This window comes from Mustelus asterias, chromosome 20 (genome assembly GCF_964213995.1).
Source record: "Mustelus asterias chromosome 20, sMusAst1.hap1.1, whole genome shotgun sequence".
Lineage (NCBI taxonomy): Eukaryota > Metazoa > Chordata > Chondrichthyes > Carcharhiniformes > Triakidae > Mustelus > Mustelus asterias.
The window spans coordinates 45,201,130-45,220,563 of record NC_135820.1 but is presented as its reverse complement, the minus strand read 5'-3'; the positions used below and the strand labels follow the sequence as shown (position 1 = coordinate 45,220,563).

Genomic DNA, 19,434 nt, shown 5'->3' with positions numbered 1-19,434 from the left:
AGAAAAAAGTTGGACAGGCTACTTGATTACAACACAGGGTCCCGAGGGAGGGTGTTGATGTGGAGAGAATGTTTCCTCTTATGGGAGGATTAGTACGAGGGGCCACTGTTTAAAATGAGAAGTCATCCATTTAGGACAGATGAGGAGAAATGTTTTTTCTCAAGATGGCTGAGTGTCTCTAGAAATCTCTTCCTGAAAAGATCATAGAAATCATAGAAACCCTACAGTGCAGAAGGAGGCCATTCGGCCCATCGAGTCTGCACCGACCACAATCCCACCCAGGCCCTACCCCCACATATTTTATCCGCGAATCCCTCTAACCTACGCATCCCAGGACTCTAAGGGGCAATTTTTTTAACCTGGCCAATCAACCTAACCCGCACATCTTTGGACTGTGGGAGGAAACCGGAGCACCCGGAGGAAACCCACGCATACACGAGGAGAATGTGCAAACTCCACACAGACAGTGAACCGAGCCGGGAATCGAACCCGGGACCCTGGAGCTGTGAAGCAGCAGTGCTAACCACTGTGCTACCGTGCCGCCCCTATGGTGAAAGCAGACTCTGAATATTTTAAGGGAGAGGATGAAAGCTTATCTGGGGTAGGCAGGAATGCAGGGTTGAGTTTACAATCAGAAGAGCCTTGATCTGATTGAATGGCAGAGCAAGTTTGAAAGACCAAGTGGCCTATTCCTGCTCCTAATTTGTATGGTTGCCCAACCACCTGATAATGACTGGATCAAATTGCACATTGCAGAGCTCTTGAATTACTCTACAGCAGACAGAATCAAATAACACATTCCAGACAAACTATAGGGTGTGACTTGCCTTCTAAAATGAATCAGAAATATGGTCTCGCCCACTAGCGCTGCAAATTGGCACAGACATAGCATACAGATCCAACCAGTCAGTCAGTTATATACCTAGTTAGTTACACATCTCCTCTTTACTTCTCACATCAAAATGGTAATTCACTTTGGAATTTGACACTTCAGTTTTATTAATTTAGTTTATGCTCCTCCTGTTGTAACATTCCTCCACCAAAGGGAGGTTCTATTTTTCTAGTATGAGAATCTGTACAAAGACTTGGTTCCATTCCCAATTTTGACATGTATTATACTTCTTCCACTGGTTTTCATTTAATGTTTTAATAACTTTCTAGGTTTAAAAAATCCTATCCCGTCAGTCATAAGAAAGGGAGAAATTGGTGGGCAATCGAGAACTGGGCGGGGAAACAGATTTAAGCTAACTGGTTAAAGCAGCAAAAGCAACATAAGAAAAATGTTCTCACACACCAAGTGATTAAGGTATGGAATCCACTGTCTGAGAGTGTGGAGGAGGCAGATTCAATTGAGGCATTCAAGAGGGAATCAGCTGATGATTTGACATGAAACAATCTGCAAGGTTATGGGGAGAAGGCAGGAGAATGCCTATAGGTGAAGTGTTCATTCAGGAAGCTAGTGCAGACAAAAATGGGCCAAATGATCTCCTTCTGTGCTGTAACAATTCGGAGATTCTGTGATTCATACTTTTGGTGATGATCCTAATTTTTATTGTTCCGATTACAAATTCATCAGTTAATGGAAATGGCATTTCCAATGCACTGTAAACACTTCTAGCTGAGTGCCTTGTTTCTAATGAATATAATCCTTGCTCTATTATCTGTGTATAATTAAAGCTTCTCATCTCTTCTACAATTATAATGAATGCATTTGCACCCTCTCAAGATATTATCTTTTCAAAAGTAATGCTAAAAAAAATATTGTATTCAAACTGCATCCAAACTTCTTTTTATTACGTTGGTTCAAATTATTTGGATTTTGTATCTTCTGCTGTGATTTATAGGATTTAGAATCCAGATATTGCCCCGCACCCTTTCAAAATTGTTTAACTGTATCCTGATATTTCTCGGCTTCTTGAGATCTTTTACCAAACCTTTTACTCAAAATCTGTCATCTCGCAATTCCCTGCATCATATCTATCTGCCCCATCAACTATGCTGTTCATCACCTCCTGAAGTCATTTACAGTTCTGTTCAAATCAACCAAACACACTATTTTCCTGTCATCTTTAAATTTTGACTTGGTACCATTACAAGCAATTTCAGATAATTATTTATAATATGCACACTACGAAAATGATAGCTGTTTGTCACATCCACAAGATGATTCAAATGTTAGGAAATATTTAATACAGTAAGCTGCAAACAATACTTGAAAGCAAAGTTCTCAGCAGTAAAATAGTTGGCGTTAAGACTATTTATTGCTGATCATACAGGTCTATGTGAATGGACAAAATAATACATCTCCAATTTCATCCTTTATGCTCTTGTTTTTGAAAATTTGCTTAAGGGGTGCAAACCTCAAGCTGGTATAGAGTAAACTATCTTGACTTTACTTTTCAGATAAAAAAACAATATGGAAACAAAATAAGCTTATATTTTCCTCATGGACTGTGTAGTAGCAGCAAGGTACCCTGGAAGGGCAACATGTGGACAGTTTCTGAAGGGCAACTAGGGATGGGCAATAGATGCTGGCCTAGCCAGCAACACACACATCCTGTAAATGAACGATACAAAAGCTTTAGTGGGTCTCATCTGTTTTATTAGAAGTTTCTTTACTTTTCCAAACACCTCTTTAATCACTAATGAGCCTCAACAGTGAGGGTTAGTGGGCAATTTGATAAAAGGTTGCAGCAAAGATAGGTCCCATCTTCACACATTCAAACTTTAAATAAACTTCTAGATGTACTGCTGGTTGACAAAGAGCCTGTAATTTACAGTGGTCAGTTGCAATAGTAATGCTAGATTAGAATCCTGATATGATGGAATGCGCAGGTGCACAACCTGCTCGACTAGAAGGTAGATATTTTGCAGTACTGGATAGTGACCAACAATCAGCAATTTATAAATCTGACAGGTTCACATCTGAGGGGCATATGCTGAAAATCTTACGTCGCGACCATGAACCGTGAAACATTTTTTTAGTCACCACTCACCTGTTCAATAACATAAAAAGCAAACTGTAAGCGTTGGTTCTGCAGCATTGGAATCAGATGTCTCAGCAGGATTGGGAGATGCTCATGACGATTGCGGAATGGGATCAAAATTGCGACCTGAAATGATACAGCTCAAATAAAGTTGCTTGCAATAACAGATTGGCAGAATTAGGACAATTCTGGAGTCTCATTCAGAAGCTTCGAACATCCTGAAAATTAGTTATTGCCAATGCTGCAAAGCATCGGAGAGACTGAGCGTTCCCTGGATCCTGCCTTCCAGGAGGTGGTGACCCCCATAGGCAGACAAGAGATGGGTAACCATTAGGAACAAAGGGAAGAGACAGAAAGTGCAGCAGTTTTTGGAGTGTGGACCACCCTCAAACTAAGGGTGGGCGGCACGGTAGCACAGTGGTTAGCACTGCTGCTTCACAGCTCCAGGGTCCCGGGTTCGATTCCCGGCTCGGGTCACTGTCTGTGTGGAGTTTGCACATTCTCCTCGTGTCTGCGTGGGTTTCCTCCGGGTGCTCCGGTTTCCACCCACAGTCCAAAGATGTGCGGGTTAGGTTGATTGGCCAGGTTAAAAATTGCCCCTTCGAGTCCTGGGATGTGTAGGTTAGAGGGATTAGCGGGTAAATATGTGGGGGTAGGGCCTGGGTGGGATTGTGGTCAGTGCGGACTCGATGGGCCGGATGGCCTCCTTCTGCACTGTAGGGTTTCTAATACTCAGCATTTTAGACTACTGACTGTGACAACACTTGAAAATCCAGACCATGGCATCAATGGAAAAAATACTGCACGGGAGGGACACAGCAAAGTGTAAAAATACAGTTGGTATAGAAGAATCCATAGTTAGGGGAAAGACAGGCATTTCTGTAACTGTTATAGTGAGTCCCACATGGCATTTGCCTCTCTGGTGATAGGGTGAAGGACATCACAGAGTGTGTGCAGAATATTCTGCTGGGAGAAGGGAATGAGTTAAGTTATGGTACACATTGGTACCAGTGACAGGTGGCAGACATTAATATCTTACAGTCAGATTTTAAGGAAGTTATACCTTTTCAGATCCTACTTTTTAAATCTCTGATTTCTCCCAATGCCACAGACTCGCAAGAGTATGGGGAGATTAGAGAAGGTCAATGTGCAGTTCCAGACATGGTGCAGGAGGGAAGGCTTCAATTGTTTGGGCATTGAGACCAGTCCTGGGACAGGAGATACCTTTTCCAAAGGGACAGGTTGCACCTCGACTGGATAGGGAATAATGTTTACGTGGAGAGGTTCACTACTGTGGTTGAGAAGGGCATAAAACTAAACTGGTGAGGGTAGGGAGGCAGCAGTATTTGGAGCAGAAAAATGGAATAAGGTGCATTAAAGGAGTGAACATTGGGTACTAGAGTTGGACACGCTACCACATTAGATAGGAACAGACGAAGAAAGGCTACAAGGAAAAAGATAGGTTTACTATAGTGGTGAATATAGCTAACAAGCTACGAGCACAAATAGCTGTGTGTAAACACGATGGGAGTGGCAATAATTGAAATGTGGCTGAAAAATTGAGGACAGGGTGCTTAATATCTCAATAATACGAAGTGCTCATAGAAGTCAAGTGTGGCAGGATGGCAGCACCAATTAGGGTACTGTTGTGTTTAAAAGAGGGGATTCTTGAAGGGCAGGAAAGAATGCCAGTGGGCAGCACAATGGTTAGTACTGCTGCCTTATAGTGCCAGGGACCCAGGTTCGATTCTCAGTTTGGGTGATCGTGCAGACTCTGCACGTGCCCATCTCTGCGTGGGTTTCCTCCGCGTGCTCCAGTTTCCTCCCACAGTCCAAAAGACATGCTGGTTTGGTGCATTGGCCATGCTAAATTGTCCCTTAATGTACCCGAACAGGCGTCCGAGTGTGGCGACTAGGGAATTGTCACAGTAACTTCATTGCAGTGTTAATGTAAGCCTACATGTGGCACTAATAAATAAACTTCTTAAACTTTGAATTCAGACACAAAAGGAGGAATGATCATGCTACTCGGGGTATTCTACATTCCGGACGAGTTGGGCAAGAGTGCCCATTGTATCATATGGAGAGGAGCAAAGCACAATCTAAAGCTGACTTCGGAATTGGAAGAGGGCTAACTAGGGATTCATCAATGAGGAGAGAGGGAATCTAGCTGGTGTAAAATGGCTCCAAAGACTGACAGCAAAAAGAAAACTAATGGACCAGTGGGTGATATTTGAGGAGATGCTTCACAGACTAATTATATTCAAAGAGGGATAGTAGGAAGAACCAAAGCCTGGACTCAAAGGATGTTGAGGAAGAGAGAGAATATGATGAAACAAAAAAAAAGAGTATTATTCTCAGCAGGTGAATTGTCAAGGAAGAAGCAGGTCAAATACAAAGAGTTGAAAGGGGCAACGAAGAGGAAAATGTGGCGGCAAAGAGAGAAGGAGAGTAAAATGGGAATCAACATAAAAACAGGAACCTAAAAATTTACCAGCGCATAAATAGTAAGCCATATAAAGAGTAAACCAGTAATCAAAAGGCAGCCATGACCTATTAGGGACAAAGGGGCCAATATATACCTCGAGGCACAGGACATGGCTTGGATACTTGGTATCGGCGTTTACTAAGGAAGGGAATGCTGAAAAATTGGAGAAATGGAGATGGTAGAGCTAATGCTTGGGATGAAAATGAATAGGCAGGATGTACTGGAAAGGCTGGCTATGCTTAAAATAAATAAGTTACCTGGTCCGAATCGTTTATCCAGGTTCCCCAGGGAAAGAAGGATGGAGATAACAAAAAGGCTCACCATAACCTTTCAATCTTCTCTAGATATAGGGAAGGTGCAGGAGAATTGTAATGCAGCAAACATGACACCCTTGTTCAAAATGTACAAGGGCACGTCTAGTTACTACAAGCTGGTCAGTTTAATACCTGTGGCAGGTAATGTTTTAAAAGCAATATCAGAAGGGGAAAAATAGAGGCAAATAGTGTGACTAATCTAAGTTTTTTTTGGATGATGGGAGGCTATCCACATGGATTTTAAGAAAGCATTGGACAAAGCACCATATAAAGGGCTGGTTGACAAAGGAAAATGAAGTTCACAGAATAAGAGGGTCAGTGTCAACTTGAATTAAAAAATGGTTTAAGGAAAGAAAACAGGGAGGTCTGGTAGAGTGTTATTTTTCAGACTGGAGGATGGTAGATGATTGTAGTCCTGATGGTCAAGTGACAGGACCACTTTATGTCGAGTCTGCACTGACTCTCTAATGGAGTATCTTATCCGGACCCTTCCCCCACTCTATCCCCGTAACCCCACACATATACCATGGTTAATCCACCTAACCTACACATCTTGGGACATGAAGGGGCAATTTAGCATGGCCAATCCATCTAACCTGCTCATCTTTGGACTGTGGAAGGAAACTAGAGCACCCGGAGGAAACCCATGCAGACATGGGGAGAACGTGCAAATTGCACGAAGACAGTCACTCAAGGTTGGAATTCAACCCAGGTCCCTGGCGCTGTGAGGCAACGGTGCTAACCACTGAGCAGATAGACTGTCAATAACTTGTAGAGGAAACAAGATGGGAAATAAACTTATACGGCTACAGGAAGAGAGTGTGAGGAATGGGATTGACCGGAGCGCTCTACAGAAAGCTGGCATGGACTCAGTTGACAAAATGGCCTCCTTCTGTGCTGCAAAGACTCCATGACTGTGCTATTTTTGGCACAGAAATAGGTCAGTCCCACAAGTGGAACTTTTCCACAAGTGAGCACAATGTCTAATGTACAAAACAATGATAGACACTTTCTGAATTTATGAATGCACAGACACTTGGCAGGCAAGGACTAAACAACACTATTATACAATATTCTTGTACATCAGAACAGGGCACAGTTTAGATTAAAAAGGTGCTTAAATAACAACAGGCTAGATTTTAGTTTAATAAAATAACCATGGTTTGAGAAATGAGGGGTTGTAAAGAAATTGAAGGCTAAATTTCAGGAGTTTTTTTAATTAAAAAAAAAATCAACGCTTACAGAATTAACTGCAAAACTAAATAAATCTCGCATTTTTAAAGTTAGATTTCATAGATGAATGAATCAGCTAGAATTCCATATTTGTCTATAAAGCATGGCTTAAGTGACTTGGATTAATTCCCTCAATTAATTCATCCATCATGTGAATGGACAGACTGCTCGTGCATATGTTGTGGGTACTGAATTGATCGTTATGGACATCTCCGACACCAATCAAATAAGTGTCGCAAACCGTGTCTGTCAATTTTACGAATTAAAAAAAAAAATGGTGAATGAATCGAGCGTGGCTAATCTGGGGAAAAATTCAAATGCCAGTGACTTCTATTTGAAATTTAATCTTTTATTGCTGGCTCTTGTGCACCAGGGGTTAAGCACAATAATTAGGGATAGTGGACAAGCTGTGTGAGCATGTACGGGACAACACAGAAATTAGCATGAGCCATGGAGAAAATGCCAGTACTGTCACTACATACACAATAGGCATTTTCTTCTGTTTGCAAAGTTTAATGAAGACAGATGTGAGCAAGATTGCACCAACGGGAGGTTCCATTTATCTTTACAATATTAGTTGAAGAAATGCAACCATTGATTCATGCCTCTCATTTCCCAAAAGTTCTTTCCACTGCAATATGGTCTCGCCCAGCACAAGTCACTGCTTTCGCAACAGGCCTCGTACAGGCGCTGGAATCATACAATCCCTAAAGTGCAGAAAGAGGCCATTCAGCCCATTGAGCCTGCGCCAACAACTATCCTACACAGGCCCTAGCCCTGTAGCCCCATGTATTTACCCTGCAAATCCCCTGACACTGAGGGGCAATGTAGTACGGCCAATCAACCGAACCCGCGCATCATTGGAATGTGGAAGGAAACTGGAGTGCCCGGAAGAAACCCACGCAGACAGGGGGAGTATGTACAAACTCCACACAGACAGTGACCTGGGGGCCAGAATTGAACGCGGGTCCCTGGCGCTGTGTGACAGCAGTGCTTACCACCGTCACCGTGCCACCCCATATCTCTGGTTGATAGCTCTCGCATAAAGTGAAAGTCCTCACGTGAAAATCCAAATTTAATTCTCTGCAAATAGGCATGCACTTGCCATGTGTAATTACTGGATTGGAATTAGGAAGGAGAATTTACGCGATAATGTACAAAAAAAACACTAGCATCGCAAGGTTCAGCAGTAAATTTCATGTGTGACTGCCGGATTGAAACACATGTCAACTCCTAGCCAATTAAGGGTACCATTTTGCACTACAATATTACAATTCTATGGAATAAATATTAAATTCAAAGTGAATGGATAGCTGTTACAGAAAGCACAGTTGACAAAGTCTAAAGATCTCAAAATCAACAATGTCTTTTGCAATAACGAATCGTCTGAATTTTAAAACACACACATAGCGTACAGACATTTAATCCATGTGTGCGCAAATTGTCTCTGCTCAATACATTGGTTTTTGCAGTTTCTAAAATAGATAAGTGCTGCTATATAATATTCATCATACTTTTTTTTAATTCTTAAAGCTCACAAGTTCAGCTTTGTGAGAATGCAAGTTCACATCTTTCAAACATGTTAAAAAGTCAAAGGAAAGGATCATTGCTTGATAACCATGCACCAATCTATTACCTTCCAACGAGGTATACAATCTCTTGGCTTCCAGTGACCACCAATCTGGATATAAGGATCCTTAGCAAATGATTCCTGGATCTCTTCCAATGAAATTTCAGTCATGTTTACATCGATTGGACCCGCTGTTTGGGAACATTGGAAATGAAAGTTAAGCTGCTCCAAATGTTGTCACCAGTCTATGTTGACTACAGCATGAAGCAATTCTAGAACCAATGGCATACTACCCACCCAAGGATACAGCTACATGCCCAAAGCTCTACATCCACTAGGCACAAGAATTGTGCACTACCAACACACACAAGCTCATGGCTCAGCATATTCCTCACTTCTCCACCACTATCAACTTGTCAATGGGGAGTGTAGGGAAAAATTGTGCCAGGTGCATTACCAGGCAAGGACCAGCAAGTAAGCTATAGCATTGAGCTACCTAGATATTAATTATCAAAGAGTTCCACAACTAACGGGTTAAAGAAAAGCTCTGCATGGTCTTACCATATCCAGCGAGAATGATGGTAAGCAATCAGGTCACTAATGTTAGGAAGAAGCTCCATAAACATACTCAGTTCTGGTGGAACGTAGCATGTGAATGAAAGAGACCACACAATATCTTCAATCAAAGGTTCCAAGTCAATGTTCTGACATTCCTTTCCCCCCCCCCCCCACCCCACAAGATCCTGATCATAGATGTCAGCATTGTGCCAGTTTGCTTCTCTCCATATGACTTCAAGAAAGTACCAAGTGTACTTAACACAAAACTATCAAACCTGACAATATCTTTCATATAGTAAAACCTTGCACACTAGAATTTGGTACTTCCATTGTCGAGCTATTCCAGTGCAGCTTTGATACTACTATCCACCCACAAATGACATTTATGTAGGATATGTCCTATTTGTTAAGGCAAGACAAATCAAACTTGAGCAATTACCATCATCAGGTTCTTCCCAATTATCAATAAGGGGATTAAAGGAATCAACAACTATGCCAATAAGTGATATCTACTCAGTATTATGCATACTGACCCTTAATTTCAGTTCTTCCTGAACCACTTGGCTCCAGATCTCATTAGACTCTTAAATAAGTAATGGATGCAAGGACCGATTAATAAAGGACACAAGAGCAATTTCATTTAACACTGGAGGCAACATGAGTACAAAAGGAGCCTAAGCAATGTTGAGACCAATGGGAGGTCACTATGGAAGTCTGTTCATGGCTGTAGACATACTTCACAGGAATTAAAGGATGGTTGAGTTTATTGTAGAGTCAATCATTGTAACAAAAGTTCTTAGGAAGTGATCTTGGTCCAACCATCACTGCCTTTCCCTCTATTATGTTAGAAAAAGTGATACAGTTCAATAACAATTCTACAGTATTCATACACCATTCACAACTCCTCCCATAATTAACACAAGTTAGCCTACAGCAGGACCGTCCAAGCTTGAGTCACAAGTGACAAGCAACATTCGCACCTCACAAGTGCCAGGAAATGACCCTATATCCAACAAAAAGGATTCTAAGATTCTAAGAAACCACCTCTTGTCAGCCTTCAGCACTATCAGGTTCTCCCATTAACATGAAGGTCCAATCACATTAACACAACAAGAGCAGGGCAAGACAGTATGTAATCTGCAACGAGTAGTACACACTGCATCCATTAAACCATTTACAAGACTTGATTTAGGCAAGTGGTCAATATTACAACTGTAAAAGTGCAGTTATAATGAAACTCATGAAGCATGACTCCATTTATGAATGAGTAGTTCACTCAATTGGCACCCCTGCCACTGGATTCCATATCCACCCTCTCCTACTGTGAATTATCTAAAGGATTTATTACAGCTACATGTTAACAACACCTGTCAATCCTGTGGTCTCTACCATAAATAAAGGGCAACAGCAGAAAGGTCACTGAAACTCCAAGTTCCTCTCCAAGTCTCTCACCATCCAGATTTGGACATAGGCCACCGGTTGCAAGCTTGTTGCCAAGTCAAAATCCTCCCGTACAATACCCAAGATGGGATCACCATTAGCACAAGGTTTGCAGTGGTGAAGGAAGGATTCCCACCTTCCTTGGGTAAATAAGGACAGCCAATAAATGGCAGTGTCATCTATACATTTGATAATAATGCAAGACAAATGAATTTCTTAAACTTATTGCTTTAAACCAATTGTCTAATCTTTGCGAATACAAATTTACCAAAACTAATGTTAAATAGATTATTTGGGTTTGTATACACTCGCACTGCAAACTTTCTTGCAGCATACTCATGCTTTCATTTGGTATAAAAATCATAGTATAAAATTAATATTTTACCACTCTGCAACCAAAAAGGTCAAATATCTAATTCCATGGCCTAAAAACAGAAAATGCTGGAAAACCTCAGCAGGTCTGACAGCTTCTGTGTCCTGCAAAGCGGTCACCCAATCTGCACTTAATCTCCCCAGCGTAGAGGAGACCACATTGGAAGCAGCGAGTACAGTAAACCAAATTGAAGAAAGTGGAAGTGAAGTGTTGCTTCACCTGAAAGGAATGTTTGAGGCCTTAAATGGTCAGGAGGGAGGAATGGGCAGACATTGGACCTTCTGCAATTGCAAGGAAAGGTGCCGAGCTAAGGGATGAGGAGTTGGGGTGATGGAGGAGTGGACCAGGGATATCACAGAAGGATCGGTCCCTGCGGAATGCTGATGAGGGAGGGCATGGTGGCAGCATGCTGGAGAATTTGCAGAAATGATGGATGATGATCCTTTTGAATGTGGAAGCTGGTGGGGTGAAAAATGAAGACAAAGGGACCCTATCGTGGTCCTGGAAGAGAGGGCAGAGTTGCAGGAACTGGGTCAACCATATTGCTGTGGAGTCACATGTAGGCCAAACCAGGTAAGGATAGCAGATTTCCTTCTCTAAAGGACATTAGTGAGCCAGATGGGTTTTTCCGACAATCGACAATGGTTTCATGGTCATCAGTAGATTCTTAATTTCAGATATTTTTCATTGAATTCAAATTCCACGACCTGCCGTGGCGGGATTCGAACCCGGGTCCCCAGAATATTTGCTGAGTTTCTGGATTAAGAGTCTAGCGATAACACCACGAGGCCACCACCACCACCCCTTTTGGGTTTAATTTTGACATTACATTCAATACAGTGATCAATTTATAGATTTCCATCCATATATTCTATTGAGTGTTTTGGAATCTATGCTCAAATATTGTGGTATTTCTGTACTAGAGAAATACCTAGCTATAATTTGGAATTGATAATTTACATAGGTTAATTCCAACAATAATAATTCGATGTCTCAATAGTTTTACACTAACTTAACTTGTTCACATACTCACTCATAGAAGGAAGTCTTTCAGGACACATGAGGTTTGCTTGGTAGGTAAAATCTTCAGGAAGAAATGTTGTGGTTTGGAGATAAGTTTCACTATGGTTTAAGTCATCTGGATAATCTGAGAAGAAGGTTGACAGCACAGTAAATTTCAGATCTTCAGGCATGTTATAAGTAAAACTGCAATACATAGTCAGGATTTCATGCAAGTACCAAGGTTAGGTTAAACATGTTACGTGCCATTCCAAATCTCTAATTTCACTTGTAATCCATTAAACATTAGGGATATCTAAGGGTTTATCATCTACCTGTTATATATGTGCGAAGATTTAATGAGAGTATAAATAATGTCTCCCTACTTTATGCATGTATTCCTGCTAACAAGTGGCAGAAGTACATTTTTGAATAGTCTGGAATAATTACAATCAGTGTGATTCTCAACTTCATTGGGCAAAAAAAAAATACATAGGGAGAGACATGTTCAGAACAGAGGAAGTTGCTCCAGGCATACCAAGAGGAAATCGCCTCTTCAAACTAAATTTGGATTGGCGCACTAATGGTGAAGTTGGCCTAATTTTGGGTAATCCTATTCTGACAATATTGTCTCCCAATTTATAGCCTACTGATGAGGCTGGACCACATGCATGCTGAAGACCTTCATGGGCTGAATGGCCTCCTTCTGCACTGTAGGGATTGTATGTTCAGAGTCCTCAGTGGGTAACAAGGGGTGTGGGAAAATGGGAGAAATCACAAAAAGACCAGTCACCAACCAAAAAATCTGAAGCTGAAATATCCTGTCAAAGCACGAGTGACACTTTTCCAGTTAGTCGAGTTATTTTTTCCTTGCATTATTCTTGTACTATGACTTTCTATCTATGATCTGGTAGAAAAATGTAAGACAAGGTAGACATCCATTGAGTACCAAGCTAACTGAGCACAATTCTTACCTATACCTTGTGCAAACGACCTGATGGATTCCACTCCAGACTTTTAGCAAGTGAGGAATACATTAATAATAAATCTCAAAACAACTTCCAATTTGGGATTTCCGCCTTGGATGGGAAAATTCAACATCTATTTTAAGAACCGTGGGAGAGAGAAACCAGGTACTTACAAACCTGTCAGTCTAATGTCATCTGTCATTGTGTTATAGACAGGATTTAACTAAACAGCCCTCATTTCTCCACTCATCATAAGCTCATAAACAAAGTATTTTTGATTTCCCCATTTACCGAAGTGGTGGTACATTTTGCCAACTCCTCAGTTTTGGTGTGATCCAATTCTCTATTAATAACCCCACAGCAAACACACACACTCAAAACACAGGAGGGGAGTGTGACTACGTAACCTGTGGCACTTGCATACAATAAAAGTGGGATAAAGGGAAAAGGTACAGGGCAAAGACCACATAGAAGGTAAGAATTATTGTTTCAGATGGATCCAGAATCAAATTTCAATGCTATCTTCTTTCAGAGTTGGCAGGTTGATGACTTGTGCTGGATAATTCACTTGTCCAGGAAAGATGACTTCCACAATGCAATGGGCTGACAGGGATGAACTAGTCTACTTAAATACTTAACCTTTTAAGAGATTAGCCTCTTTAAGTTGGGATTCCATTGAAAGAAAAACTAGTTACCTATTCGAATCAAACAGCAGAATAATCTGAGGACCCACCATCAGAGCTTGACCAAGTTGCCCCTTGGTGGTATCCAACAGTACAGAAGGAATTCAATAAACCACAAAAAAGGGACTTGCTCTCGTTTGGAAAACGTCACAAATTAAAAACTCTCAAATGCTCAAGTGAAAAGTTTCTCAATTTAATCCAATTTTCTGGAAACAATTCTGCAATGCCATTCAGGTTAGCAAAAGGAGGAGATTTATTTTATTGACTTATGGAGGTGTTGGGCTCATCGATGTAAAATGAACCTGACTCTGAATGGAATAAGACCTAGCTAAACCAAGTATGTATGAAGGCTGCAATCCAGCAGTTACCCAATCCCTAAGTAAGCAGTAGCAAAGCTACAATCTATTTCTGCTGGAATGATAATTTGTACATCTGCAATTCCTCTACTGTGGAGTCACCTGCACGGTTAGATGTAACTATAAAGTACATGAGGAACATTGTAACAAGTAGGAGCAATGAGAAACAATTAAATTTCTAGTCAACCAAGGCTCCATTTTGTATACTCACATGGTACAGGAGTCATTGGTATATTTCAACCAATGTGAAGCTTCTGCAGAGAGAGAACCCACTAAAACATTATTTTGGAGAGGAGATAGAACATGACCAGTGTCAGAGGAGGTTTGGTGCACTAATTTTAGCCTTCATTTGAGTTTGCACATGCTTTGTGACAACTTGCTGAACTGGTGATCATAAAACTACTAGTGCAACCAATGCATCATTCCATCTCGGAGACTTTCAATCTGAAGAGCTAACAGAGGAACACAGTTCCTTTCTAGATGTCTCATCCAAACTTCCTCTTGCTGGGCCTGGTTACGAATATTGGTTAAAGCAACAAAGTTGCATCTTTAGTCAGAATTGAGAGAGCATTAGTTATGTTCACCAGTTGTGCAACATTAGATGCCCCACACATCACAAGGAAACTGTCAAGGTAATTGCAAATGCCTTCAAGGTTTTAACTCTTCAATTTAAATATTGATTCCAACGAATGGAGAAATAGTAAATAGAAGAAAATTAGAATACAATTTCTGCTCTTGAAGAAAATTTTGCAACACTAACTAATCACGAGACTCTTGACTTTCTCACCTGCACCTTTGCCTTAGGATCCAGAAACCTCTATCTTTGCAGGTGTTTACTCAAGGGATTAGCAAGTGCTCCATTGTGATAATTTGCTTAATGAACATAATGCACTACATAAACAAATTCCCTTTGGAAAAGGCGGTGGTTATCACACCAGTTAACAAACTAAAGCAAATACAATTGCAATTAGTGATATGAGCCACAATAACTCAGCAAATACACAAGAAACATTCAAGGTTGCAAAGAATTTCCCTTAGTCTTCAATGACAAGAATTGCTATTTAAAAATTATTGATCAAGTTTGTTTCTGAACAAAATTAATCCATTTTTATCCTGGAAAAAACTACTTTTTCATCCAAGGCGGCTTTTTTCCCCTCTCAGAGAAGCGATAGCAACCGTGCAGAAGTCAGCAAGGGAGACTTTGCCTGAGTGGAACTTCAGGGTGTGGTCTTACAGGAGAAGAAGCTAGTTATGGCAAGCGATTGCAGTTTATTCTTTTCCAAAGATTCAAAATAGTCTCGCAATTTGTGATAAGATTAATAAAATATATAAAAGCAAAAGTAAAACATATAATTGAATGAAATAATTCAAGCTAATTAGAACACATTAAGGTAGGCAGGACAGGTGATGTGTCACAGCTGCAGCACGTGGGAACTCGGGGTGCCAGTTCGATCCAGGGTAAATACGTCCGCAGAGTGTTTAAGTGTGAGCAGCTGCGGCTCAGAGTTTATGAGCTGGAGGCTGAACTACAGACACTGCAACATATCAGGGAGGGGGCAAGTTACCTGGATTCTTGGTACCAGGAGGTAGTCACATCTCTTAGGACAAGGTCTTCCGATTTGGTCAGTGGTCAGGGACAGGAGAATGAGGCAGATAAAGGGACTGAGGGCTGGTGTACATAAAAGAGACTCAACCTTTACGATTTTCAAACAGGTTTGAAGTCTTTCACATTGTTTGGATGAAAGTGGGGACTGCAGGATAGATGAGCCAACTGACTATGGCACCTTGGTATAGGAAGCCATTCAAGTGGGGGACGCAAAAAGAAAGGGAGTGGTAATGGGGCTAATATAGTCAGAGGGATTGACATCATTCTCTGCAGCGAGGAGTGCAAATCCAGACAGTTATGCTGCCTGGCCGATGCCAGGGTTCAAAACATTTGCTCAGGGCTGGAGAGGAACTTGTAGCGGGGAGGGGGAGGAAGATCCAGTTGTCATGATCTACGTAGGTACAAACAACATAGGCAGGAAAAAGAGAGTTCCTGCATAAATGAGGACCTAGGTACCATATTAAGAAGCAAAACTTCAAAAGTCATAATCTCTGGATTACTAGTTAGCGACACACAAATTGGCATAGAGAGAAAAAAAATCAGATTAGAGATCTGAAACGCATAACTTAAACAAGGGTGCGGGAGAAGTGAGTTCCACTTCATGAGGCACCAGGACTGGGAAAAGTGAGATCTGTACATTGGGTGGCCTACATCTGAATGGTGCTGGGATCAATGTTCTTGTCAGCTACAAAACTAGGGATGTAAAAAGAGTTTTGCATTCAAGGTGGTATTAGATTATTGTTTTTCTTCAAATAATATGCAGCGGTTTGGGAATGGCACTAATTCATGATGCTCATTTGGAGAGCCGGTGCAGACACGATGGGCCAAATGGCCTCCTTCTGTGGCACAACAATTCTATAATTCTGAGAATTCGATTTTGAAAGATCAAGACCTCTGTTTCAAAGTTGCTGCTATTTATTTACGTCGATGCTAGATCTGATATTTCAGATGTTCCAACTTTGCAAATCTCAACTTGAATACAAGGCACTGCTTTAAGCATGAACACTTGACAATTGGCAACCTCGACAGAGGTACTAACAATCCATTTGCTCACTGAGTGGCTTGTTATTTAGCGGAATAAAGATCTTCATAATGGAATGCCAGTGTATTGGGCCACAGGAAATCCCTTGGTTAAATGCTGCAAAGCCATCTGATCATAGGATACAATCAGTTCACAAGTCCCAGTACGAAACTGAGCCATTCTAGTGGAGAATAAAGATTCCTAACTCAAAGACAGTGGAATTGGGAGGATTGCCAATTTTTGGAATATTCATAGATGACACCACATCTAGGAGGGAACAATATCAAAACAGGAATGGAGCCGGACATGTTCTTGATTGGTACTGGTTAACCTTTATTATGGAGTCCTTGAAAACGACCACTTTCCCCCCAAACAGATGGGGGTTTTTTTGAGGGTTTGAGGACCTGAACAAGCATAGGATCAATGGAAAGACCAAGTTTGGATTGCCTACCATGATTGAAATCATAGAATCCCTACAAGGCAGAAAGAGGCCATTCGGCCCGTCGAGTCTGCACCGATCCTACAAAACAGCAGCTGACCCAGGCCCTTCACTCCGCCCTATTCCCATAACTCTGTGCATTTACCATGATTAATCCACCGAATCTACACAGCTTTGGACACTAAGGGGCAATTTAGCATGGCCAATCGACCTAATTTACACATCTTGTAGGCTGTGGGAGGAAACTGGAGCCAGATACGGGGAGAATGTGCAAACTTCACAGACAGACAGAGTCATCCAAGGCCAGAATCGAATCCGGATCCCTGGCAGCAGCGCTGACTGACTGCCACTGTAAACTTGGCTAAACTCTTCATTAAGGTTTGCAGATGCACAAAGTCAAAACCTTGAATGAAGTAAACTCGGAAAGAGGAATTGTGAAACACAACAGAAACTGAACCCATTACCTAGGGGCTGCTTTCCCTTGTGAAAGCAAATCGTCATGCTTAATACCATACCAAACCAGCCAATAAACTGCAGCAATCCCACGCCTGAATAATAGCTTATGATTTGGTGACACAATATGTTACATAATGTCAGACTTGATACACAGTTAACTTGCATTGAAGCCAGGATTCTGCAAACATATTGTATTTTGCAACCAAGACCTGGCTCTATAATTCCAACACATCCTCCCTCTTCTCTATTTAGTTACAAACTGAGCACAAGATGACTTTTTTTCCATGTGAGCATGGAAATATTAGATAAAGCTTAAAATTTGATTCTTTAAAAAACAAAGCAAGCACGTTATATAAAATTTTCCAAGCTGCAACTTAATTTGTATTAAAGCTGTAGTTCCTCAGAGTACACAGAGGGCAGCCCGAATAAACACATCAACCTTCTGATCCAGTTTAAAATTTTCCATGGGGAAGGAATGCATTCACATTAGATTGGAAAACAATGCACTGAAAATTGACTAGATTTAGGTAATGAATCCACTGGCCTACAGACTGCATGCTCGGCAGTTATTCTTTTCATAGGACAGATGACATAGGACCTGGGAGTTGGAGTAGGCTATTTAGGCCTTTGAGCCTCCTTCACCATTCAGTAAGATCATGGCTGATCTGGTCGTGGTCTCCACTCCACTTTCTTACCTGCCCACCCCACCCCCCAACTGCAAATAACTTTGGACTCCCTCGTCAATCAAGAATCCAACTCTGCCTTGAATAAATTCAATGACCCAGCCTCCACTGCTTTCTAAGGAAGAGAATTCCACACACTGAGCAGAAAGAGCAAAAGATTATCCTCCTCTCCATCTCGAACATTTCCCGGAGAATAGTGGCCTTCAGGTGTACTGGGTGCCAGTTCTTTAAGAGATAATAGCACCAGTTCTTGACTGAGACAGGGATCACATCATTGGGAGGCCAAGTGCCTTGGTAGATAACACTTGATCCATGTGATCCCCTGAATTGTTTTTGATCACCTGAGGGATTTGGAAAGAAACTTTCTAGGGAATAATCCCCCTTATTATTCTGTTTTTTCTCCATCTCTCAGTAAATTGCATGGGTGACAAAAACCAAAATACTCAGGGGAAATAACGTGACATGAATTGCTACATATTTTGCATTCAAAATATTAGTGCACTATATGGTCTGCCACCTTTCAGTACTTCAAGCTGCAGCACATGAACTTTGTGCCTTCAGCAGACTACACAAATGTATTCAACTCTTCTACAAAAGCATGAAAAATGACCTTGTGTTTATTTACGCCTCACCACATCCTCCAAAATTCACAAAGAACTTTACCTTTTGATGTGCAGTTACTTATCTAGGGGAATAAAACAATAGCGATTTGCACATAGCAAGATTTCACATCAGGTTGCTGACAAGTAGACAGTGTACACTGCTTGCCAGGACATGGCGACGTCCCAGCTCTTCTTCGAATAGTGCCAGGAGACCTCTTGCGTCAGCGTGAACCGACACAGAGCTTTGGTTTTAACATCAGCCAAAAGCTGGCACCACCAACAATGCAGAACACTGCCAGTATCACACTGAAGTGTCATCCAGATTAGGTGCTCACATGAGTGAATTGACTTTAAATCTCAACTTTAATAAATACCGAGGCAAAAGTGCTACCAACTAAAATAAATGGAAACACTTTAAGTGAATAAAATATTAGATTACAAAATCATTGATTTTATATGAACACTATTTAATATGGAAAATAATTCTACTAAAGGAATTTTATTATCACTGAAAAAAAGACAAACTTTTTGTCCTGCACTCATCAGAACATTTACAAGTAACATCAAGCGTATTTGCAATGCCACTGCCAATGTCCGCGTGCCAATTAGCACTCTCGTCATGAAGTATAAATTACTGTTCCCTGTATATCTGGCATTC

General features: G+C 41.2%; 1 protein-coding gene across 5 annotated transcripts in view; it reads right to left on the bottom strand.

Annotated features, from left to right (window-relative positions):
* LOC144508502 (beta-1,4-galactosyltransferase 5-like) overlaps positions 1-19,434 on the bottom strand; it is a 92,499-nt gene that overhangs the window by 15,599 nt on the left and 57,466 nt on the right. For all 5 annotated transcript variants that reach the window (XM_078236479.1, XM_078236476.1, XM_078236475.1 and 2 more), the window contains 3 exons: positions 11,997-12,110; positions 8,659-8,783; positions 2,997-3,113 (listed from right to left, as the gene is read on the bottom strand). In XM_078236479.1, coding sequence (XP_078092605.1) covers positions 2,997-3,113; positions 8,659-8,783; positions 11,997-12,110 — 356 coding nt within the window. The remainder of the gene's footprint in view (positions 1-2,996; positions 3,114-8,658; positions 8,784-11,996; positions 12,111-19,434) is intronic.